Below are 25183 nucleotides of genomic sequence, written 5' to 3'. Positions count from 1 at the left end.
TGGAGTCAAACCGCTGTGTTAGCAGCACCAAAGCGACCTCCCTGAGGCACAAGCCAGGGCAAGGTGTATGGAGACCTCGCTGATGTGGTCTAAAGGAAAGCAGAGAAAGATGTTTGGAAACAGCTTGGCTGCAAGAGTTGCCAGAAGGAGCCATACAATGCGCCGTTTGTGTGAGGTTACTCCTTAGCTGCTTCTCCTCCTGAATATATCCTGCAAGGCGGCAGGGGTTTAGGATCAGAGTTTTCCTTCTCCTAGATGGGCTGCCTTCCCAGGCTGACAAGTCCCGTCTGCCCCTCAGGGAAATCACAGAGGTGCATAGAATGATGTGGAGGAATTGGACAGAGCCAGCGCGGTGTAGTGGTTAAGAGTGGTGGACTCGTAATCTGGTGAACCAGGTTCGCTTCCCCGCTCCTCCACATGCAGCTGCTGGGTGACCTTGGGCTAGTCACACTTCTCTGAAGTCTCTCAGCCCCACTCACCTCACAGAGTGTTTGTTGTGGGGGAGGAAGGGAAAAGGAGATTTTTAGCCGCTTTGAGACTCCTTAGGGTAGTGATAAAGCGGGATATCAAATCCAAACTTTTCTTCTTCAGAGAGAGGTTTCTCTCTCTCTTTCTCTCTCTCTCATATAACGCTAGAACTCATGGTCACCCAGTGAATTCAGTCTAAGACATTGTCTTGGGTCCTTTGGGAAGGGCTGTAGCCCTGTGGGAGGAAATCCAGTTCCAAGTTCAGCCCCTTGCCCAAAACCCTGGACAGCTGCTGCCAGTCAGTCCCGAGCGAGAGGGACCAAGGATGTGGCTCGGGTTAAGGTAGCTTTCTACATTTCCACGGCCTCAATCTCCCCCATTCAGATCAAGGAGCTGGAAACAGAGCTGGACTCGGAGCAGAAGCGCCACGTGGAGACGATGAAAATTGTGCACAAGAATGAGCGTCGCCTGAAGGAGCTGGTCTTCCAAACGGAGGAGGACCACAAGACCAACCAGCGCTTGCAGGAGCTGGTGGAGAAGCTGCAGAGCAAGATGAAGACCTACAAGAGGCAGATCGAGGAAGCTGTATGTACCAGGAGCGGCCTTGAGAATTATTGCTCTCTTCCCCTGCCTCCTCCCTTGACAGGCACATTGACTAGGGGGTGGGGAATCGCATATAGAACAGGGGCTTCCAAACTGTGGTCCGCAGGTGGCTTCTGACCTGTGAATTTGTGGCTGAAGGTGGGAGCTGGCACATCTTGTTGCATTGAACATTGGCACTTACTGTATTTTTCGCTCTATAGGGCGCACCAGACCATAGGGCGCACCTAGTTTTTAGGGGGGAATAAAGAAAAAAAATTAATTTCCCCCCCCCCAAGCCCCAAAGAGCAAAGAAGCCAAGACAACGAGCGGGATCCATCCCGCTGGCTGTCTTGGCTTCCTCTTTAGCCACGCGCAACCTCTCCAGCCGGGAGAGGCTGTGCGCGGCTTCCTTTTTAGCCACGGGGCTGGGGCTGGGGCTGGGGCTGGGGCGGGAGAAGCCCAAGCTTCCCCCGACCCCAGAACAGGCTGCTATCCGCAAGCCTTCAGAGCCCGGCGGGAACTCCCGCCGTGCTCAGAAGGCTTGCGGATAGCTGCCTGAAGCCTGGGGAGCGCAAGCAGGAGTTGGCGCTGCACTCCCCGGGCTTCAGGCTGCTATCCGCAAGCCTTCGGAGCGCTCCGAAGGCTTGCGGATAGCTGCCTGAAGCCTGCATTCACTCCATAGGATGCACACACATTTCCCCTTCATTTTTGGAAGGGAAAAAGTGTGTCCTATAGAGCGAAAAATACGGTATTTTTAATTGCTCCTTTCGTTTCTTGTGTTCTGCTCTATCGCACTGCAGTCTAAATTCCATGGAATTCAAATTGGAATGCGATAAAAATCAACACATAAGGAATAAAAGAAGCCCTTTTATTTGAGAGGGTCATGATTAAAGGGTGCATGATGTGCAGATGTGACGTCGCTGCCACTTGCCGCCATCTTCCACCTCACTCTGCTTAACATCAGGGATCCCAGTGTACTCTAGGAACAATGCATTTCGGCTTCGGTCACATCCACAACACGCATTTTAAAGCACATTTAAAACACAAGTCTCCCCCCCCCCCACAGAATCCTGGGAACTGTAGAGTGCTGAGAACTGCAGCTGTGTGGGTGTAAACTACAGTTCCCATGATTCTGGGGGGGGGGGGGAGCCACAACTGTCATGAGTTCCAGCTTGGCCCCGCAACTTTGGGTGCCCGGCACCGTGGGTGCCATGCAGTGTGCATGGCCCTGGCACTGAAATTTGTGGGTGCTCAGGCACCCAGGGTCTCAAGGAGTTGGCACCTAGGATGACTGTTAAAAGTGGTACAACCAGTGGAATATTGTTACCGATGGATAGCAACCCCATGAAGCACTCTGGAGTCACCCCTTGTTCCATGTAAAGCTTTTATTCCAGTTGCAGTCGACATCATCATAAATTCACACTACAATTCCCATCATCCCTGCCCATTGGTCCTGCTAGCTAGGGATGATGGGAGTTGTAGTCCCAAAACAGCGGGCGGCCCAAGTTTGGCAAACACTGCTTTAAACCTATTAGCCATCTCCCCGTCACTTGTGAGGCTGACTCATACCTCACACCTTGTGCGTCAGCATTTCCACTTGACACAGAGTCGATACTCGCAACACTCCCAACAGCTCTGAATGTGAAAGTGGTAGAAATGTGGAAAATATATATGGTGCGGATGTGTTCCTGCTATGAGACGTTTGGGGAAACAGTTAAACGCAGGCATGCATCCTCTCCCAGCAACTGGCCGCCCAGTACAAAACAACCAAACTCTTTCCCCCCACTTCAACTCCCTATAGGAAGAACAGGCTAACCAGAGCCTGGCGAGGTACCGGAAGACTGTGCATGAGTTGGACGATGCCGAAGAGAGGGCTGGGATGGCCGAGTCGGCCCTGAACAAACTACGCACGAGGCACAGAGTCTCAGCTGGCAAAGCATTCACCTCTGTAGAAATCATCCAGGTGGCCAAGTCCTCCAGCTCCTCCAAGTCAACAGCTGAGGAATAGCTCCCGTCTCTTTGAACCTGCAGCTGGTAGGTGTGCTATTTCTGCCCTGGTTTTTAAGTGATCTTGGAGTGGCTCCCTTTAACCTTGGTGAAATATACTCGGAGTCCTGTAGTGATTTCATGCTCTTTATTGTGGCTTGTAAAACAGTGATTGAATTGCCCCCCAAAACTCAGGTTTTTATATACATTATTTACACAACGAGTCCCATCTGATTGGCTGATTCTGCTTCCCTCCTGGAGCCTGATTGGTCTTTTCCTGCAAGCCAATCAGTTGTTGCATTGTAGGATCCTACTTGCCTATTGTTCTAGAATCCAAGCTTAGTACACAACACAAGGGCTGGCTACTTTTGGAGGGGGACGGGGCTCAAGATCCCTCTTGGCTAATCCTCTGTGGAAGCAGTGGGTGTGGCAGAAATAGGTGTGACCCCCCCCCCACCTTCTCTCACCCACAGTCTTACATGGGCTTGCGTGCTCAGTTCAACTCCTTCTCAGATGATCTGCACAGATCAGCCAAGCAGGAAGGATCATTAGGAGCACAAGAAGAGGCTTATCTAGTCCAGCATCCTGTTCTCCCCGTGGCCAATCGGATTATTATTATTATTATTTATTAAATTTGTATCCCGCCCTATACCCGCAGGTCTCAGGGCAGCTGCAACATCAAATCACAATATAAAACCACAAAATACATCATAAAAACAGAAAACAACCCAATAAACCCCTCCCGTCCCCAACACATTTTGAAAGGGTATTGCTCTGCTTTGACTGCATAACCCTCCAACATTTCTCCAATGAAAATAGGGACGTCCCATTCCATAATGGAATGTCACAAGAGACTAGGGCCCTGTGGGACTTGACATTTTTCCGTAGGGCCTTTGGTTTGGACTCAGTCTGACCCTTAAGTTTCCCTCCCCTTATGGTTTTGACTTTTAAAATGAGGTTGCATTTTAAATTGCATTTTAACCTGTATTTTAAATTGGTTTTCTTTTTTTCTTATTATGTTTTTACTGAAATTTTATTGGTGTTAGCCGCCCTGAGCCAGGCTCTGGCCGGGGAGGGTGGGGTATAAATAAAATTTTTTATTATTATTATTATTATTATTATTATTATTATTATTATTATTATTTTACTACTTATACCCCACACATCTTATTGAGTTGTGCCAGCCACTCCGGGCAGCTTCTAACATATATAAAACACAACATTAAAACACAACATTAAACATTTTAAAAAACTTCCCTATGCAGGATTGCCTTCAGATGGCTCGGGGGTCAGATAACTCCATACCCTCCAACGTTTCTCCAATGAACATAGGGGCATCCTAAGCTAAAGCAGGACTTCCCGGGATCAAATCAGAAACTGGGTTGATTTCTCTAAATCAGGGATGTCCCTGGGAAATAGGGACACTTGGAGGGTATGAATCAGGATCTTTTTCTATATTCATAGATCACCAAAGAATTGTGGAGTTGGAAGGGACCACAGGGGTCATCTAGTTAAACCCTTATTCCACTGGCTCTTGTTTGTTTGCCCCTTCCATGTTTGCCCTTCTGCTCTCCCTCTGTATCCTTTTGCAACTGACGTTGTCCCAACTGTGCTTAACTTTGCAGGCGGATCGACAAAGCGTCTCCATGCAGCTGCCTCTTCCAAGACAGCTTCCCTAGTGAGGACTGGAGCAGCTTAAGGCAACGGAAAAGACACCCGCAGAGAAAAAGACAGAGGGGAAGTTGGAAGTGAAGCGAATGGGGAGAAATGGGGGTTAGCAAAGCATCCGCCATATACAGGAGCTTGAAACCCCATCTCTTCTCCCAGAACATATTTTCTTTACCAAGAAGGTTATATTGATATGTTTTCTGAGTTGGAACAAGTCTGTTCTCCAGGCACCCTGCTTGCATTTTCATGTCAAGGACGGAAAATGTTACGAAGGCGATGCCTCAGCTGTCTCCTGCAAAATAGTCCTGAATGCATAGTCTTAATAAAGCTTAATCCCATAGAAAACAACCTTGGTGAGCTCTTATTCTTTCTTTCCACGGCTGTGCATGGATATGCTGGTTTAGCAACGATTTTGAAGAGAGGAACTGTTTGCTTTGCTTGATTTGTATCCCGCCCTTTAAATAAACGCTCAGGGCAGCTTACAATACAAAATAAAGGGTGCATCAAATACATAAATAAAATACTTAAAAATACTACAGATAAGGGGAACCTCCAGACGCTGTGAACTACAATTCCCATCAGCCCAGCAAGTCAGGGATGAAGGGAGTTCTAGCTCAGAAAGATCTGGAAGGCCAGAGGTTCCCCATGCAGTGGTACCTTGGTTTTTCGAGTGTAGTCTGTTCCAGAAGACCGTTTGACTGCTGGAACGTTCGAAAACCAAGGCGCAAAGGGTGGTATGAAGAAAACAGAAAAAAATAACATGTACATGCGTGGAAGCCGTTCGACTTCTGGGGCGTGTTCGAAAACGGAAGCATTTACTTCGGGGCTTTCGGCGTTCAAAAACCAAAACATTCGGGTTCCAGGGCGTTCGAAAACTGAGGTACCACTGTACCTGCTTCACATGTCTATTCAGAAAGAAGTCACTGTGAGATAAATACAGCTATGTGGGTTTTCTGAGAATGAGAACATTTTCTGGGAGGGGAAATGCTATCCAAATTAGGGTGATTTGCCGAGTGTAAGTTGTTTTAGAGGTTCTTCCCCCAATGCTATATATAGAATGACAGACTCTCCCCGCTCACTAGGCCGTTACCTCTTCAGCTTCCTACACCTCCTTCTCCCTCTGACCATGCATTGTCCCACCGCCATTCCCAGGGCTCTGATTTTTCTTCCTCTGGGGGTTCCCCAGCTGGTTCCCTCCACCATTTCTCTGCATCCAACCAATCCATGTCACCATTTATCTTTTCCACGCTTCATTCCAGCAACCTCTCCCCTGTTCTTAGAGAAACAAAGCTAAGTGGGAAAGTTGAGAGGTTACCATAAAATATTTCTGGCCAGGTAAGATTTACTGCATTATATATTCCTGCTTGGGGTGAGTAGAGGAGATACCGCTCCGAAGTGTTTCACTTTCCCCACAAACAAAGACCTCTTGGAAAATAATACTGTATTCACATGGCACTGCGTTCCATTCATGCATTTTTTAGCTGCCCTAGTTGCAAAGCTTTTAATCGGTAAAAAGCTTAAAAAAACAACCCTCTTGCCACAAATCAATGCAGAAACAGGGCAGTCATTCATGCTCTCACCTAGTGTACTATCGGTGCCCAATTTTGCAGATTTATCTGGAGAATTAAAGATGGCCATCCTTATGTGCACGTGCTTAGGAGCAGGGATGGGCACTAAAAACAAAGGCTTTTATTAAATTCAGTAGTTCTTGCACCCAATGAAATGTATGTAAGACAGCACAATTCTGTACGCAGGAGTAAGCTCTGAAATTCAGTTGGGCTTGCTCCCAAGCAATTGTATAAGATCTGAAAACTCTTCTTCTTTAGTGATCACTTGTAGCTGAGTAAGGTTGTCTTCCATAAACACGGTTTTAACAATTTGACTGTGGAGGCTAATTCTGGATCCACACATCCGTCCACAGTGGGGACACTGATTTCCGGGCAGGAGTTGATCACGGTGTGGATTTGCCAAGTGTGCCTTCCTCTTAGCATGTTTCTGTCGGAATCGGGGGGGGGGGGGAGGCCAGCTGGAGCGTCTCCCCTCAGCCTTGCCGCTGCGGAGATCCATCGACCTCTGCTCCGACGTGCATCAACGACTCAAGCTTGCAGACTTGAGCACACTTTACTCAGCAGTGTAAACTGCACAACAGAAGAGGCTTGAGGCTGTAGACACATACTAAACTATGCATTTATTATACATAAATCAGGACAAAGAAACATGTCGTCTCTCCTTGCCATCTTCTCAGAGTGAGACTAAAAACAAAAGCAATACAGAGTGGAAGTTCTGCTCACGCCAGCAATCTGTGCTGGAATGTAAACAGACATGTGACACGCAACAACCCCATGTCTGCAGCAAAGGGTGGAATGGAATTCCCAACAGTTTCTCCCTTGCGTCTTGAGTTTGAGTGTCTTCAAGGCCCGTGACACCTTTGGTAAAGGCTGTTCTCACAGGCGTATGTTTCCCAATTGTTGGTGTTTATACTACATTTTTAAAAATTTGCCTTGTCTTTAAACCTTTTTTGTTGACCACCAGCATTACGCTTTCCATTTTTAAGTTTGGAATAGAGTAGTTGCTTTGGAAGAAGATAATCAGGCATCCGCACAACATGACCAGTCCAATGAAGTTGATGTTGAAGAATCATTGCTTCAACACTGGTGATCTTTGCTTCTTCATGTACACTGGTGTTAGTTTGCCTGTCTTCCCAAGTGATGTGTAAATTTTTTGGGAGACACCAAAAAAGATGGAATCTTTTGAGGAGTTGGAGATAGCATTTATAAGTGGTCCATGTTTCACAAGCATACTGTAAGGTTGGTAGTACAATAGCTTTGTAAACATTTTGGTTTCCCTGCGAAATGTCCAGAGTTCTAGGAGAAACACAACTAGAGCCAATGGATGGCAGGGAAGTAGGAGAAACCTCTGAACTGTCAGAGCCGTTCAACAGTAGAACAGCCTGCCTTGGCTTCTCCTGTGCTTAAGCAGGGGGTCAGGTGGCCATCTGGTCAACGACACTGTTGAGATATCCTTGAACTGATCAAGAGACTGGATTGATCAACAAGATCTCAGCCTTGCAATGCAGCCCCTTTGCAGGTTTACTCCAAAGTCCCATGGAACTGAATGCAAAGTTTCATCCTATGTCCTGCCGTGTTCAATGAGGCCCCCAGAAAAGTGGGCATGAGATTATCGTGAGTTGACTCAAGGGTCATCTAGTCCAACCTCTGCAATGCAGAAATCTCAACTAGATTATACATGACACGTATGAGAAATGAGATGAGATACATTCCTCTCCTCCAGGCAGCCACACCACCCATTTTGCACCCAACTGGGACTGAGCCAACCAGCCCCCTTGTCAACCCCCCCATCCCTTTTCTGCACTTTAGCAAAAACTCTCCCCTCTGCCTTTTTCTTTTATTTATGTCACAATTTGTTGGGGGGGGGGACTCAGTGTTTTACAGAAGAAGAAGTATAAAATTATTACTAAAAAGTTTACAACCATATTTCAAAGCGTACAAAGTGTAAATAACAACAACAACAACAATAATAATATTTCTACCCTGCCCATCTGGGTTTCCCCAGCCACTCTGGGAGGTTTACAATATAAATAAAACATAGTAAAACAATAAAACAGAGTAAAAACAAATTAAAACCCCTACAAACTTTCCGAACTTCTAGATAGGCTTATCTAAACAAGAATGTTTTCAGCAGGCACCGAAAAAAAATACAGTGAAGGCGCCTGATATCAAGAGGCAGGGAGTTCCACAGTGTCGATGCTGCCACGCTAGACAATCGATCTTCCCCACGTGCGGAGCGGGTGTAATATGGCACCTGCCTGCGCAAGCGCACTACGAGGAAGCGCTTTCCGAACCACCTACTCTTATCTGCGCAGGCGCAGTGAAAGACCCGCCTCTTCAAGGGAGCCGGCTTGCTTGCCTGCTTGACTTGCTTGGTTGCCTCTTTCCCACGGCAGCGCCACGGCGCACGCGCAGTAAGCGAATGCAGCCCGGGCTTCCAACCTTGTCCGAACCCAACACTCGGCGCAGGCGCCGTGAGCGAGCGAGGCCGCTCCGGCGACTGTTGGTGACGCATGCGCCTTGCGAGAGAGGCGCTCCGGGAGCGCGTTGCGCAGGCGCGCGGGGGCCGGCCCTGTGACGGAGCCGGGCCCTTGCTTGGCGGCCGCGCCTTCCTCGCATTCCCTCAGAGAGCGCCGCTCGGAGCGGAGTCGCGTTGACTGGCCAGAGTCCGCGAGCCGCCCCCGGCCCCCGCACCCCGCCGCTTTCCTCAGGCCCGGACGGTGAGTGAAAGGGGAAGAAGGGGTTAATTTCCTTTGGTTTCTCTCTTCCCTCCATCCTAATTAAAGGGGGGGCGCCTCCTCTGGGCTGTGGGGAAAATGGGGTGGGGGGGAGAAGATAACCCCCCAGGCCCCACCCCACTAGGGGAACAATAATTGGGCGTAGGGGGGTTGCTAGGCTATTATGCGTCCATTAAAACAATGCTGCATTAATAATAATAATAAATTAATTAATTAGTAAATGAACCTGTATGTATTTATCATGTTTATTTTATTGCATTGAAATCTTATGCATTTCCTGCTGCTTTTTCCATTGACCTCACTGCAAGGTGTATATTCGTTCTCTTCCCCCCCCCCCCCTTCACAGCAAACCCTTAATTCATTTCATTTACAGCCCCTGCCCTGAAGCGGCTGACAGCAGACAGAAGGCAACCCAGAATGCAAAATATTGGAATAATCTTAAGTGGCAAAACACGGCATATTTATCTCGAAATGCGCAAAGCAGGCCAGAGCCCCGTCCACATCAAAACAGTGCTGCGATAGGATAAAGTGTGCGATCCTCTGCAAATATGTCTGGGAATAAGCAGCACTGAATATGACAGGGTTTGCTTCATAGCCACACTCGAAGCAGCTTACGAAATTGTCTCACAGAAAAAGTCACATCCAAGTCTCGTATGACAATGGAAATAACACTTTGCCCCTCTAGTGCCAGGATGATTCAGGTAGCATTTCCTGCTCTCATCCCTGGTGTTGTTTGGCCTCTGCCTACTAGGTAATAAGGCTGGGCTCTCATTCTGCCAGTCTGCCTTACGGGCAACTGAGAGAGAAATTCACTATGTATTGATTTGTCATTGTTCTTTTTCCTAGTAAATGGCCATTTCTGCAACAGGTACATGGAGGGAGGCGTCACCTGGGCATCTCTGAGCACAGGCACGTTGCATCTCCCCTTTATGGCAGCCCTGTCGATGAGGGTGCCAAAGGTGGAGGGCAGCCTTTGTTTCACCATCATCACAATGTGCTTCTAATGCAAGGATTGTGTTCATTGTTGTGATTGGAAGAGCAGAATAGTCTTAGTAAGAAGACATAGGACTTCTCCCTTTATTTCCTGTTTGAGAAGAAATCTAGGTAGTCTTAAGAGGAATGGGTTTTGGCTTCCAAATTTTTGTAGAAGTAAAAGGCGCTAATGGAGTCAGCTTAATATTTGCCAAGCTTTAAATCAAAGTGTCGATGGAACTGACACTGTTACAGGTGTCACATAATACCTGTTCCGCATTTGTAAGAATTTGATACTTTTAAGTGTAGAAGCGCCCACACTTTGGAACTCCCTGCCTATTGAGAACAGGCAAGTCACCTTCACTGTACTCTTTTCTGCACTTGCTAAAAGATACATAGAATGTTAATGTGTGTTTTAGTCTCTTTTTAGTTTATCACTGACTTTAATTTTTTTGAATGTTTTACATAGCTGTTTTTATCAGTAATTTTATTATTCTATTCTTTTTGTAAACTACTTTGAGAATCAAGCAGTGTATAAATTTATGAAATAAAGTGATCTAGAATAGATTCTTACTGTGGTGGAATTTTTAGGGAGCTGATTTGTACCTTACACTTCAACTGTTGTCAATGTTATGCATGTTTACCATGTTCAGAAAAGCTTCCATGTCAATTTCCACTCCAAATAAAAACCCCTAAGCTCCCACCTCCCCCAGTGGCATTTCTTCCCAGCTGAAGCCCATCTTCATTAGGAAGTAATATAAAAATCCTGATTTGGATAGCTGGTATTGTGGTGAGATGAGCTTGGATTTTAAAAATCTCATAATGTTGGTGGAGGTGAGATTTGTGAGATATGGAAAGCAACACATCTGTGTGGCAACAAGGAAGAGTACTTTTTTGGTTATCACCATCTTTTGCATTCTTTTGCCTTTTGCATTCTGCCCCAGGTGGTGACACTGACATCTTTTTGACACCAGATTAACAGCTTCCTCTTCACCCAGACATTTGCTGGAGTTTCATCCGCTTGGGTCAAGGCTTTATGTTACTGCCATTCTGGGTTGCAGATAAGTTTCTCTGCCTCCACCCCAGGAAGCTGGTGTTTTATGCTTTGTATATCCAGCCAATTGTTTAAATTTTCATTGTGGTGGTTTTCAATATTTTTTGCTTTCAATATTTTTTATGCCCCGAGCTTGATTGATTGTGAGTTGCCTAGAGATTGGCCTCAGTTAGGTGTTGTTGGTGGCATCTGTCTGCAGAGACAATGGAGGAGTGCACTTTCAGGGGTGAAGTCAAACCATTGGAGAGTTACAGCACCTGCTGTGGCTGTAGAGACTGATATGGGAGGTACATGTTTAATTGCAGGTGGGGCAGATGAAGGCGTCCGGTTTTGCTGCTATAGCTGCACCATGACTAACAAACTAAACAGGGTGTATTTATCTGGTATTAGCATCAAAAAGGGGAATGCAGGTGAACTGAACTTTATGTTCCCCTTTGTTATTTCACTGCAGTTAGTTTGCCCTGGTGACTTTCCCCCCAAAGGTAAGAAAAAGGAGGGATCAGCTGAATGTCCAAATCACCCAGCAATTTCCAACCAACACTAATGTGATTTGGAAAAACTATATCTTTAATTGTGGAAATAATTACAGTAGCTTTAAAATCAGTATATTTTGGCTTGGTATTTTGGTGCTTCTGTGATTCCATTGCAGGTGATGAACTGTTGGGCTCTTTCTTTTTTTCTTTTTTAAAGTTGATTTATTACTGAGTTTCTCTTTGCTTTCATTTGTTTTTGTCTTTGCCTGGATTTTTACTTTGCTCGGCACCTTTGTCTAGCAGCCAGTGGGCGTGGATATGGATGATAGCATTAGTGTTTCCCTTCAACGCATATGATGGAAAAGTGGTTCCTCAAAGTGTGGGTAACCCTTGGGAGAATAGTGATGTAGTTGTGTAGAAGTGTAGGTTGCTGGGGGTGGGGAGCTGCAAAGTTTGATAATTTTAGATGACTTAACTGTTGCACCCATTATGCTGTGGTTTCTGTGCACATTCCAAGCTATAGGAGTCATCAATTTGACATACACATTAAGATGATTCAGTTTTCTTACCTTTTAAGATGCAGTCACTCAGTGGAATATGCTGGCTATAAAGCTACACTTACAGTAGTTTTCTGCCCTACTCATGACATTGTAAATTGTCATCTTGAGGCAGGTCTTTTGTCTCCTAACTTAAGCTTCTGCATACTGAGGTTGCTAAATGAATAATGCCAATATAAGTTTCCCATTTAAAAGTTGGCAGGTCCTGTAAATGTGTGTGGTCTTGTGAATTTCTTATACTGTCTTCTTAAGCTTGGATGGAATTAAGTTCACTTAGAAACTCATTGACCACGTGCACAAGTGAGGGTGCAATAGTCAGAACTATCCAGATGTTGTTGACCTATGTCTCCCATCATAAATGATGGTTGGCCATGCTGGCTGTGGCTGATGGCATTTGGAGTCCAGCAACATCTGAAGGGTCACATTCCTGTCTTAGCAGCATTTAGTATTGGATGAATACAAAAGTGGGCAACATCAAATTTAAAGCATTTCTGCTTATTCCTTTCAGCTTCATCCCTCTTGACGCTTTAAGATCATTCCTTGTTCAGAATGTCTCTACACCAGTTCTTACTAGAGCCAATAACCTGTCACGCCTGGAACAGGGACCGAACTCGTGAGTATTGTCTTAATTCATGTGACTTCATATCTGACAATAAACTGGTGCAGAAAAGCCAGCTTGGCTGCAGAATACACATAGCTGGACGACTCTTTACTGAAAAAAACTCATGTTGCCAATATCTGAGGTTCAGTACAAAGATTTTGGATTGTCTTCATTTGGCCCACTAATATTGGGGCTAATCAAAACGAGTGCCCTGTAATTTCATCACAATGGCAGGCTTTTTTGGAGGGGGGAGCATTTCCCCATAAAAGCAGTGAATAAGGTTGTTTAATCTTTTCACCACCTGCAACGTCCAGCCCCTGAGTCATTTCCCCCTCCATGTAGTTGAGCCCTTGAAGTACTCTTCCTTTTCTCACAGGCATTTGGTGGCCTGTGTTTGCCTGTGACTGGATTATATTTCTGCTTCTGCTATTTTATGGGTTCTGCTTCTGTGCCATTGCTTTAGATTTTTCCTATTTTCAGTTTACCATTTTTATGCCAAGTGCATTTTTTGTTGGAAAGACTCCTCGCGAGTTTCATGAATATGCTATGATTATGATTTTGAATCTTTCTTTCTTAAAAATAGAAATATTTCTTATACTAATCAATTCATCCTCTTGGCAGAGATTGCCATTAGCCCTAATAATCATGAAGTTCACATCTATAAGAAGAGTGGGAACCAGTGGGTGAAAGCTCATGAGCTCAAAGAGCACAATGGACACATCACAGGTAAGAGAATTTTCAGCTGCAGCTTTGACTATTGGGCCTTTGAATATTGCAAGAGTCAAGCGCATCTAGTGAGGAAGTCAACCTGTTTAATTGCTTCTTCTCATTTTGAATAAAACAATACAGTTGCCATGCTGTGATTTTAGCTGTGTCCATCCAGGTGATTCTCTTAGAAACACCTATCAATTGCTGTAAAAAAGGGTTTTGCCTGGGGACCGGGAGTTGTTTTCATGGATTTGTGCCCCATTCCAAAGTAATATTTTGTTTTAGTTGTTTGTATGAACTATTTTAAATTTCTTGTGTACACCACTTTGTGAATGGAAGTTGAAAAGCAGCATGTATATTTTGTAAATACTTAAGATGCTATGGAAGAATACCTTGCATACCTAGAATGCAGATGTGCGCTTCCGCAGCTACTGTCATTTTTCACATTAGACTCTATCCCTGCCTGTTTATCTAGACACTCGCTTCTCCTTGAGAGGTATTTGAATTGGAGGCTGGGCTTCCATGCTACCTCTGATGCTCTTTCAGGTGCATCAAATACTCTTGCTGGCCAGTAGATTCCTATAACAGCAAACCTGCCTGGAAGCAGTGGTATCAGACAGTAAATGATGAGCACTACTGTAGCATTGGGTTATAGTAACTCTTGTTCTCTAGGAAGCCATTTTAGCAGCAAGAGAATCCAACACTATGCTGCCTCCTTAACTCTCCTTAGCATTCAAGGAAAACTCATAAGTGAAAAGGTAATACAAAACAAGCAATTAAAAGATGTCTGTTTACTGTATATGAAACCTTAATAGTGATATCTGAGTTTAAATTTGTGTTTTAAAACAACCTGGCTTTCATTGGCATGCATTGTTAATGCATTTCGTGCAGTTTTTGTACATCTTTGTTGTGCCACGATTCTGCAGAGCCTAACCTCCCTCCAAGGATTATTGTGACACAAAAATGGTATGTGCCCACATAAGCAACCCTGAGCTTCTTGAAGGGAAGGATTTGGCACAGTAGGTATAAAGAGGCTGATAGAAATATAGCATTGGTGAAGGAGCTCTGCACTGTAACAATTTATCACAAGGAACCATTTTGGAGCTTTTATGTTGTGTGCAGAGGGAGAGTATTGGCTTAGTTTATACTGCAGGAAGATGTGGGAGAGCTGTACAGGACTCACATTTAAATGGCTATCTTTAGATCTGAAATAGCATCTTGCTGAGGCAGATGGATTTGTTCCATCACCCAGAGCACTATTGCACTAGCTATACCTGACTTTTATTTTGGGATTCTCTTTCTAATAAAAAATGAGGAAATCTTTTTGCTTACTGGAAAGCTCAGGTTCTAAAGCACAGTGACTAGGGGGGGGGATGCACACCACATTTGCAAACATAACTTATTTGCCCACTGAGCATACTCAGTCCACATTGGGCTCTTTGTGTGTGTTTGTATGTCTGCAAACCTTGGTGTTCCCGTGAACCTGTTGATTCCTCTGTCTTGTGCATGGATGCTGCGTTTGTCTACATAGTAAAGATCCCCACTTGGAGAATGAATTCACTATTAGTATCTTAAGGAAGATATAAATATAATTCTCTCATTTGATATACGGTAATCTGTTGTTAGAAGGCTCCAGCAACAATAGCAGGCATGCCCCTAGAAATGGATGCAGTTTGAGTCCTAAAGGCAGGTAGGATCCAGTAAGAAATGGTATATTGGGTGAACTGTGCAGACAGGGAAACAGGAACCCAGAAAGTGGCCTTTTACTGATTCAAACCGTCAGTCCGTGTCTATCTGTGGTGATTAGCAACGGCTCAGTGGTCTCAAGCAAGGGTTTTTCTGCTGTACCTGTGGATTAAGTTTGGGAACTTCAGCAAGAAAAACATTTACTCCTCCCCTGAGCTTTGGCCCTTTCCCCAATGGGTTGCAAATAATTCATCTTCATTCCTGCTCAGAAACATTTTCATATGCCTTACTCTCTTACACTAGCAATATTTATTGTTGGTTCTTTAAAACTGTAGCATTGGAAACTAATTTGAGAATTAGTTACCATCATATCAAGAGTATGCATATTTACATTGTCATCTGACACCCTGTTTGCATTGGTCATATGTGGTTGAAAACCAAACATTGTAAAACATTTTTGAAAGCCCATGAATAAAGTTGCAACTGTTCAGGTACTGCAACCACAGTACTTTGCTGAGACCAAGCTCCTCCTAGAGCTCTGAATTTGCAGGGGGAGAACTGGATGCTACAATAACTTGCGTTTTTGAATCAAAGAAATGGTTCTTGGAACCCAGAGGCAGGAGTTGTCTAAATTCTGCTTTGATAAAGGCCCAGCTATTTCTTTATAGACAGTGGTTTGAGAGAGGCATCACTCTTCCCATACAGACTCCTTTTGCCCTTCTTAAACAGTGTCATTGTTAGCGTGTAATGCTAATCCAAACCATGGCTTAGCATGAACGAGTAAACATGCAGGCTGCCAAAGAGGAGAGGGTGTATCTTTTCATGTTGTTTCTATTCAGGCTCATGGTTTAGCTCTTTCCAGACAAGCCACAAGCTGTAACCAAGGTTTGTCCTTGGCATCCAGCTTGCCTGGGCCACTAATATGTGCTCACAATCCCATCTCTGGGAGCACAGTAAACCCTCATTTGACTTCATGTTACATGCAAAGTGGGCCAGTGTATTGAATACATAACGCTGTTTTGTAGAGGTGAGTCTACTGTACACATTGCAACCAGGAATCCTTTTTTCAAACTACCTTCAACTCTGAGAAAGTCTCCAGTCTGAGATATTTCCCAATAAAACCTTTCATTGGGATTTGCTTACATGATTAGGAGGAACAGAGGAGTTTGTAAGATGGTTATTTCGGGCCCGTTAGTTGCCAGTTCATTTCAGGATTGTTTATACTGTCCAGGAATTTGAGGGTTCTATTCATATCCTTTCTTCTGGAGCAAGTTGTCATTGCTATAAATTTGAAGCTTTCCCACTTCTCGCTTAAATGTTCCGTCATGATAAAAATGGATCATGGGTGCTCTCTTAACAGTTCCAGCCATTCAACAGCAATACAGTATGTGCTTAGAGAAGTTACTGAGTGGCAACTTGATGGCTACAAAACAGCTTTTCCTTATAGACTCACTAAAGTCATAGCCACTGTGACTTTTAGCAACATTGTGAAGCTGACCTATTTGAAGTTGAATTTCAGCTAGTGGAAGAATAAGGACTTTAGCTGTATGTTAACCGTACATTTGCTTTACAGTGGTACCTCAGGTTAAATACGCTTCAGGTTACAGACTCCGCTAACCCAGAAATAGTGCTTCAGGTTAAGAACTTTGCTTCAGGATAAGAACAGAAACCGGGCTCTGGCGGCGCAGTGGCAGCAGGAGGCCCCATTAGCTAAAGTGGTGCTTCAGGTTAAGAACGGACCTCCGGAACGAATTAAGTACTTAACCCGAGGTACCACTGTAATTCTGTTCAGTTTGAGTGGGGTTTTTATGCTCCCATAATTGTTTCTGTCCATGACTCTTCCAAGGTAGGATGGACTTGAAATCTACAGTATATGAAAGGTGTTCTTCTGGTTAAATATTTGATATTGGCAAAGCAAGAAACATGGCGCTTTGTTCATTCTGTTTTTATGTGACTCAGCCTCCAATTTAGCCTTGGATCGCATAAACCCAGGCATGCGATCCTATAAACTTAAATATATAAAACAACAACACCAACTTAACCATGGATGGATTTGAAGACAGAGGCTGTACTGATCTTAAAATGGTGACTTAAAGTAGTGGATTACTAGCTCCTGGTTTGAGGACACCCTAAAGGGACCTGATTCAGCAACTTTGCTAAAACTAAGCAGGACTCGGAAGTGTCTGGATGCCACCTGGAGTTCTATCATGGAAGAAATGCAGAATAAAAATGTAATGACTAGGAGGTGGTAGGATTGCAGTGCGTGATTAATAAGATGTGGCATCAAAGAGACAAAACTGTATTCAAACTTGCAGGCATTGACTGGGCCCCCAAGAGCGACCGCATTGTCACTTGTGGTGCTGACCGTAACGCTTATGTCTGGAGTCAGAAGGACGGAGTGTGGAAGCCAACACTGGTGATTCTGAGGATCAACCGAGCTGCCACCTTTGTGAAGTGGTCTCCTTTGGAGAACAAATTTGCTGTTGGAAGTGGAGCTCGACTCATATCTGTGTGCTACTTTGAGTCTGAAAATGACTGGTGAGTCGCCTAATGCAGATTGCTTCTCTTCTCATTCCTCAGTTTGCTTCAGCAGTGACAAGCTTAACAGATAGTTGGTTGGTTGTCAGTGAGATCTTAAATTCTGAGGCTTCAGTGTCTAAATCTTTTTCTCCTCTACATTATTTTAAAGGGTGTGAAACCATTTTGAGCATCCATCTCATCATGGCAACAAGCCAGAAAATTGCAGGGTAGCTCTGTGTGCTCAAAGCCTTTCATTACATGCTTGAGAATGGAAACAATTTTGTTGCTTTTACTTGAGAATGTAAATGAGTTGTGCTGCTTTCAGTATGGCAAGAGTTTCAAATACCTTGCTAATGTTACTTTTGCAGCCGGTAGCTAACAAGTTATCTGTAAAACATCTGTCTTGAATAAGCTTAATTACTTCAACAGTTCAGTTGCTCTCCTTTAAAAGGCCCATTATTTGTGAAAAAAATACCATATATTTCCGTGTATAAGACTATATTTCCCCCTATTTTTTTCAAGTTTAAAATTGGGGGTCATCTTATACACGGATAGTGGATATGGGGGATTTCTTTATTTGGAGTCCCAAAAAATAGGGGTCGTGTTATACATGGGGGCATGTTATACATGGGAAAATACGGTAAATTTTTGCACAGCTGTTTTAGTGCTGAAGCAACGATTACAAGTTTCTTACTGATTTTTTTCCTTCCCTCCAGGTGGGTGAGCAAGCACATTAAGAAGCCCATTCGCTCCACTGTCCTTAGCCTAGATTGGCACCCCAACAATGTTTTGCTTGCAGCTGGATCCTGTGACTTCAAATGCAGGTGAGAGAATGCAAAGCACTTTTGGATGTGGATTTGGGTAAATGCTCAAACTGATTAGCAGCAGCTCTTTAACACCCTGCATGTCCAGTGCCTTTGCCAGCAGCAGATGGGAAGACTGCAGCGAAAAGGTGACCAAATTTGGGGGAAGGGTTTGGATAATAAGTATTCCAGTATATGGCAGGCATCAAGTCAGCCTACTTTGACAGGTACTGCTCTTGCGATGTCCAGAGTAATTCTGTGCTGCAGATGTAAACAATAGGAGTTCATGCTCAAAGTGGGAACTGTCACACATGCCTTTTTTGAATTTTCTGAATTCACTTCCAGATGTGAAAGGGTTGGTGAGTGTCAGCCATGTTGAGTTTGTGTAGTTGATGTCCATAATCCAGATTGGGATTGTATCAGTTTACATGTTGATCGCTCACATACGAAAATGGAACAATGGGACCTGTGGAAGTGGAACTGCAACCATAGCACCACACCCCATGCACAAGCTGGCTCCTCTTCTGCAGTTTTCTCTTTGGCACTACAGCCCCTGGGTTAGGAAGTCTGCCTGTTTTAGTGTCACATGTCAGCCTTCCTGTGGCCCGCAGCTTGCACTCTGCCTCTCTACTTGGCCTCTAATTATCTTGGTAGACATACCTCATTTATATAGCTGTTAATAAGAAATATAAATTAAACCAAACACTGCAATATGTTAAATGTTCACAGAAACTGCTGTTAACTACACTGGGAGAGCTTTACGTGAGGCTAGTTTGCTAACTTTGATACTTGAGTTGCCTGTGAAATTAGCAATTTCATTTCTGCACAAAGGTAGGCTTGAGTCCCACCCCCCTCCTAATTTCCTCTTCTGCCTCTTTGTTTGCAGAGTGTTTTCAGCTTACATTAAGGAAGTGGATGAGAAACCGGCCAGCACACCCTGGGGATCCAAAATGCCCTTTGGGCAGCTGATGGCTGAATTTGGTGGCGCAGGAAGTGGTGGTTGGGTCCACAGCGTCAGTTTTTCCGCCAGCGGCAACCGCCTGGCCTGGGTCAGCCATGATAGCACTGTGTCGGTTGCAGATGCCTCCAAAAACATGATGTAAGTAATGTAGCAGAATCTTGGGGTGAGTTTCCTTGACATGGTGATCATGATCTTCCCACTTCCATGCAGTAGTGCGCTGATGTATATTTGCTCAGCATATTTAACTTATAGGCCAGGGATGGGGAACTTTTGGTCCTCCACATTTGCTATGCTGCAGCTCCATCATCCCTGACGTTTGGCCATGCTGGCTGGGGCTGATGAGAGTTGGAGTCCAGCAATGACTGGGGGCTACAGATTCCCCCGGCCATGGGCAGCTGGTATCCTGGTTGTAATGCACGACAAGTAGGGACTGGGATGAATGTACAGCCTAACGTCAGAACTAATTGTCTGGTTCATACTTTTAACAAACGGTATCAAAATTACCTAGCCAAGTGAGCCAAGGCAGTCATGAAACTGGGTAATAATGCCAGATTCTGTCCTAATCAGCTGGTAAGAGGGGTACTTTTTATGAGATTTCTGTGTGATGCATCATTAACAAGTGATCTTCTTGGGTTTAGGATCTCACAACTGAAAACAGAATTCCTCCCATTGCTGAGTGTGTCGTTTGTCTCGGAGAACAGTGTGGTTGCTGCTGTAAGTGCCTTCTGTCTTTGACCTGCATCATTTTTTTTAGGGACAACTATCGTTGCAAAGACTTAATGTTACGTTGTCAATGCTTCTTACAAGTCGCCCTGTTCAAAAGCCTTGATGTCTTGATTGCATACCGATTATTGTACAGATACAGTATTGCCTAATCTAAAGCAACTTCAGATTATCTTGGGCACTATGTGTGTAGATATGTTTGTGTGCAATGAACAAGCATTGCCATTTTCATCACATTCACATGTTGAGCCCATTTGTTAAGCAACCTTAAACAATTACAGCTTCACAGCATCCTCAGTGAAATGCATACATGAGTGTTGATTTATTTATCATTCCACTAGCAGCCTTGTGTGTGGTATTTCTCATTCTAAAAGAATCAGTGGCTAAAATCAGTGTAGTTTTGAAACATTCAGCCCACCATGTTGATTGAAAATGGTATCCAGTTTGTGTTCAACAATGGACAAAACCCTGCTCCTTGGTCACCAGAACTATCATGCAAAATTTGGTTATGGCATCTTAAGCATTGTCCAAATACATAATGGGTAAACAACTTTCCAAAACACATGGTAGATTTATTTATAGTCTGCCTTTCCTTTAAAGAGCTCAGGGTGGTGTATGTTGCTGTTCCCCACCCATTTCATCCTCCCAGCAGCCCTGTGGAGTAAGTTGTACTAAGAGACAATGTATTGCACAGAGTCACTAAGTGAGCTTCATGGCTACATGAGGATTTGAAACTGGGTCTCCCCTAGTCCTAGTCTGACCTCCACCACACTGGTGAACTGCAGGAAGGTTTGTTGTTGTTGTTTGAGGTGGGGGCATTCTTCATGGAAGTTATTTCTGTGTAGGAAAGTTGTAACCTTTGAAGCTGCCCTTAGCCTGAAGACTTAAGCTTTTTAAAAGAAGGTGGTCAAGCCCAAGCAAGTAATTGGTAGTAGGTTTGGAGCACCAGCTAGACACATTCTGCTGATTTGTTACAGGGCCATGATTGCTGCCCGATGCTCTTCAACTGTGATGACCGTGGTACCCTCAGCTTTGTCTCCAAGCTGGACATTCCCAAGCAGAGCATACAGCGCAATATTTCGGCCATGGAACGTTTCCGCAACATGGACAAGAGAGCCACTACGGAGGATCGCAACACTACTCTGGAGACGCTGCATCAGAACAGCATCACGTAGGTGGCACAGGGCTCAAGCTGCAGCCTACCTGGCCTTGAAACTTATACAGTCTGTTACTTGTATTATTCCAGCATCATAGGAAGAAGCATTGCAGCTCCCCTCCTTCCTGCGCAGCCAGGTAGCATGAGGAGCCTTGGACTGTGCTCTTCCTTGCTGTTGCTATTCCCCACTCCAGATAACATGGCCATTCCTGGTGTGGGAAGGAGCCCCCATGAGAATGTTAAGATCCAGGTCAAGATGCACATGTCAGAAGGTGATGAACGCTGCTAGATCAGCTGAAACGCCCATGGTAGTCCAGCATTTCTGTTTTCACAGTGGCCAACCAGATGCCATAGGGGAAGCCTACAAGCAGAACCTACATGCAACAGCACTCTCCCCACTTGTGCTAACCAGCTCCTGGTATTCAGAGGCATACTGCCTCCAGCACTGTAGTAGAACATAGCCTAGTAGCCACTGATAGCTTTATCCTCCATAGTCCTTGAAAGTCATCCCTTCCCCAGTAGCTTCTCTACCTCACCTGATTCTCAGAGCTATATTGCCTCTTTACATTTAGTGATCAACAGAAAATGCTACCTTGTGATGCTTTATTTCTCCACAAGTGTGTCACTGCAAGTAGCAAAGTGTGAAACCCACAATAAAATCAGAGCTCCACAAGCTATGGGTAACAAAGACCATTTTTATTCCAGCAAGTTTTTTCCCCCTAGATGCTGCTTTTAAAATATAATTGGCTTCTGTTTCTCCTTTGTATTGTTGCCTTTATATTGGTTTATTAATGTGTTTTAGTCATTTATAAATATAGCTTGGTTAGCTGCCATTTTTTCATATAGAAAATGGGTATAAATATTTGAATCAGTAGCTCTAACATGAATGTGGCTGCAGTTACTGCTGGAGGAAATCCTTTTATCAGGTTGCATTCATTCTGCCTACTTCATTCTGGCTCAGTAAGGTTATACTCACTGTATACATCACTGTGACCAGGAAGGGAAAAATTATTTGCATTCTGTTTAATACAACGCAAAATGTCCAGTGCTAAGTGTATTAGAATAAGCCTGTTTCCTCCTTGAGGGATTAAAGTTGTCCCTTTTCTCCTTGCAGCCAAGTGTCTATTTATGAGGTGGACAAACGAGATTGCCGCAAGTTCTGCACCACTGGTATTGATGGAGCAATGACCATCTGGGACTTCAAGGTCTGTTTTGACAACACTGCCCACACCAAATTAGCACCCTGCAACCTTGTTAATATCTTGTAGGCCAGCACTAGGGTTAATCGTTTTAGTAATAGGGACCTGGGGATACTGTTGTCAAGCTTTGGGGGCATTGTCCCCAAATGGCTTATTTGGCAGATGGTGCTACTCAAGACTAATTTTGTTAAACAGGGTCATTTCTGTCCCTTTTAGGAATTTTGGTAGTGCTTTGTTTGTCCTCCATCCCCTCTCTGCTTGGCTTTTTGCAATAATCCAGCTGTGGCTAAGACTGGGTGCGAAGCCTTGGATCCTAAGAAATCAATTTAAGGAAATGAATAGAAGAAAAGTTTCCCATCCACCCAATTTTGGATGATTCTCCTGTACCCTGTTTCACATGGTTCAAGAAGGCCCCCAACCCCAAAGAGAGGTTTTTCAGTGGCACAACTGGCTCCAAGGGGGGGGGGAGGCAAAAAAAGGACATGTAACTCTTACTATGAACTTCCTTAAGTTGTTCTTAATAGAAAAACCTGCTGGTTAAGGCCAATGTCCTGTTCTAACTGGAAGGACTGTGCATGCTACAGTATGGTTTGCCTGCAGAAGGTCCCAGGTTCAGTCCCTGGCATCTCTTACAGCAAGTGATGTGGAACACCTTTACCCAATACTCTGCAGAGTCTCTGCCAGTCAGAGTAGATGGACAAACAGTATTAAGACAGCTTCCCATGCTTTCCCTACACAGCAGGCTGCTGGAGGATCACAAGGTCACTGAAATCTGCGCTGCATGCACAGGGGGAAAGTGTACAAAACAGTGCATGGTTTTCTTCTCTCTTTTCCTGTGCTTGCAATAGAGTGCTGAATTCGAGGGGGAGGGGGAGCGTAAATGAATTTTGCTTTGCATGTGCAACCTTCCTGTCATTTTCTTTCACTGCCCAGTAGGTGTCTCTGTCTCATCGGCTTCTCCTGAGATTCCAGGATCTAGACAGGAAGACTTGAAGTTGGGGGACTGGAGGCTAATATTTCCTGCCATGGCTTTGCACAGCCGTAGTCCTCAAGCCATGACCGTGTTAAACTGCATACTGACTCCTATATTGAATGGCAGACATTTGCCACTTTTGAGTTGTCTCCTACTGCTCCGAGCAGACTCATTTAGATGATTAGACGTGACTGTTTGCATCAATTCGTATGAATTTTTATTTTAAATTTTATTTTATTTTATTTATTCGTTTTATGTACTGCCCTTTATGAAAAGATCCCAGGGCAGTGTACAACATTAAAAACATGTCTTAAAAAGACAGCATAATAAAATAATCATAATAGCAGTAGTAAGGTGCTATCCTAACCATGTCTACTCAGAAGTAAGTCCCTTTGAATGCAGTGGGAGTTACACCCAAGAAAGTGGGGTTAGGACTGCAGCTGTAGTCGGGGCTGCACAAAAAAACTTCCCAGTAACTTGTGCACCACGAAAGGCTGAATTCTCACATTCTGGGTTTTTTGCATTTTGCCCCAAAATTGTAGAGGGGCAAATAGCTAGCTAGGCGTTGAAGCCCCCTTGCTATTGATAGCCACAGAAAAATCTTACTCATATTCTCTCCCTCTTGCCCCCCTTTTATGGGTTCTGAAATTTCAGCAGGTATTGCCTGCATGCCTTTGGGCACATTTTCTTACTCATAGGGACTAGGAAATTCTGACCTTGCTTTTTAATAACAGCAGAGTGTCGCAGCTGAATTTTGTGCTCAGGATTCTGTTCTGCACTCCCATGGAACTGCAGCTTCCCCCCAGCAGCCATGGCTAATGGTTTCTCTCTCTCTCTCTTTCTAGACATTAGAGTCCTCGATCCAGGGGCTGCGGATCATGTAAATCTGGCTCTCTGTTCTCTAGCAAGACAACTCGTTCTGGCACCTGCACAGACTTGAAAAGGGATGGTGAAGATAGGTCACTTTTTGAAGCACTGAGAAAATGACGACTTGGTGGATTTTTTTTCCTTTTCCTTTTCATCCCCCAATTTTGGTGAAATGTGTTGGTTTGAAAATCAGCTGTGATTGTGGTATATATTTGGCTTTGTTTTTATTATTATTATTGGTTGTTTCATTCCATTCTTTGCCAAAGCTGCTCCTTAAAATAGTTTATTGCAGGAAGTATGAATCACTAACTTAAAAGGGGAATTTTGTGTAAACATGTCTGCTAGAAAATAAAATTTTAAACAAACTCCAAATGTTCTCTGTGAAATTCCTGTGTACATACAATCCAGTGGAAGAGATTCAGATTGGCATGAATTATGTGACATGAAATGCGTAACGATCTCTTGTTTCTCCCATCTTTCAAAATAGCAAGGGGTGGTTGGAGTGTAGGAAGATAGCATAGAGAAAGGGGGTTTAAAAAATACTCCCCCAGTCTGCTGTCCCAATTCAGCTCCCATCACCCCAAGCTAACATGGCTGATGGCCAGGGATGTAAGGAGCTGGACCCAATGTTGGGAAAGAGCGATTAGTTTATGGTGCAATAATATGGCCTAGATAGTGCTGTGCCATGAAACCTCTACCTACTTATCTCCATATGTTAGTTACATCACTTTTGGTTTACATTTGCTCAGTGATACCTTCACTTTGCTCAGTGATAGAGCATCTTCTCTGCATTGCATAAGGCCCCAGCTCAGTCCTTGGCATCTCCAGGTAAGGGTTGGGAGAAAACTCTTTAAATTCTGGTGAGCTGCTACTAGTCAGCGTTGACCTTACTGAGCTAGATTGATCGGATATTGTAGAAG

At 44.3% G+C, this 25183-nt stretch overlaps 2 protein-coding genes across 2 annotated transcripts in view; both read left to right on the top strand.

Moving 5' to 3' along the window:
* The window catches only part of MYH16 (myosin heavy chain 16), a 58884-nt gene extending 53832 nt beyond the window's left edge, over window positions 1-5052 (top strand). The window contains exons 42-44 of the mRNA XM_083585559.1: window positions 853-1053; window positions 2852-3084; window positions 4662-5052. Coding sequence (XP_083441685.1) covers window positions 853-1053; window positions 2852-3058 — 408 coding nt within the window. The 3' untranslated portion in view covers window positions 3059-3084; window positions 4662-5052. The remainder of the gene's footprint in view (window positions 1-852; window positions 1054-2851; window positions 3085-4661) is intronic.
* Window positions 5053-8815: 3763 nt separating this feature from the next.
* ARPC1A (actin related protein 2/3 complex subunit 1A) lies at window positions 8816-24635 on the top strand. Its single transcript, XM_083585824.1, has 10 exons — window positions 8816-8992; window positions 12575-12679; window positions 13289-13393; window positions 17377-17599; window positions 18298-18405; window positions 19271-19483; window positions 19984-20059; window positions 21046-21239; window positions 22339-22429; window positions 24242-24635. The coding sequence occupies exons 2-10, from the start codon at window positions 12616-12618 to the stop codon at window positions 24278-24280; spliced, it is 1113 nt and encodes a 370-aa protein (XP_083441950.1). The 5' UTR covers window positions 8816-8992; window positions 12575-12615; the 3' UTR covers window positions 24281-24635.
* Window positions 24636-25183: the final 548 nt, after the last annotated feature.

The sequence above is a fragment of the Podarcis filfolensis genome, assembly GCF_964270895.1.
Source record: "Podarcis filfolensis genome assembly, chromosome: 14".
NCBI classification, from domain to species: Eukaryota; Metazoa; Chordata; class Lepidosauria; order Squamata; family Lacertidae; genus Podarcis; species Podarcis filfolensis.
The sequence above is the reverse complement of the archived record's forward strand: the minus strand, read 5'-3'. Positions and strand labels throughout refer to the sequence as shown.

Bases quoted from the DNA above. Each gene is read 5' to 3' on its own strand.
- ARPC1A (XM_083585824.1), top strand. From the start codon at position 12,616: ATGTCTCTACACCAGTTCTTACTAGAGCCAATAACCTGTCACGCCTGG. The intron at 18,406-19,270 runs GTGAGAGAATGC...CTTTGTTTGCAG, and splicing joins TCCTGTGACTTCAAATGCAG to AGTGTTTTCAGCTTACATTA. The intron at 19,484-19,983 runs GTAAGTAATGTA...TCTTGGGTTTAG, and splicing joins GATGCCTCCAAAAACATGAT to GATCTCACAACTGAAAACAG.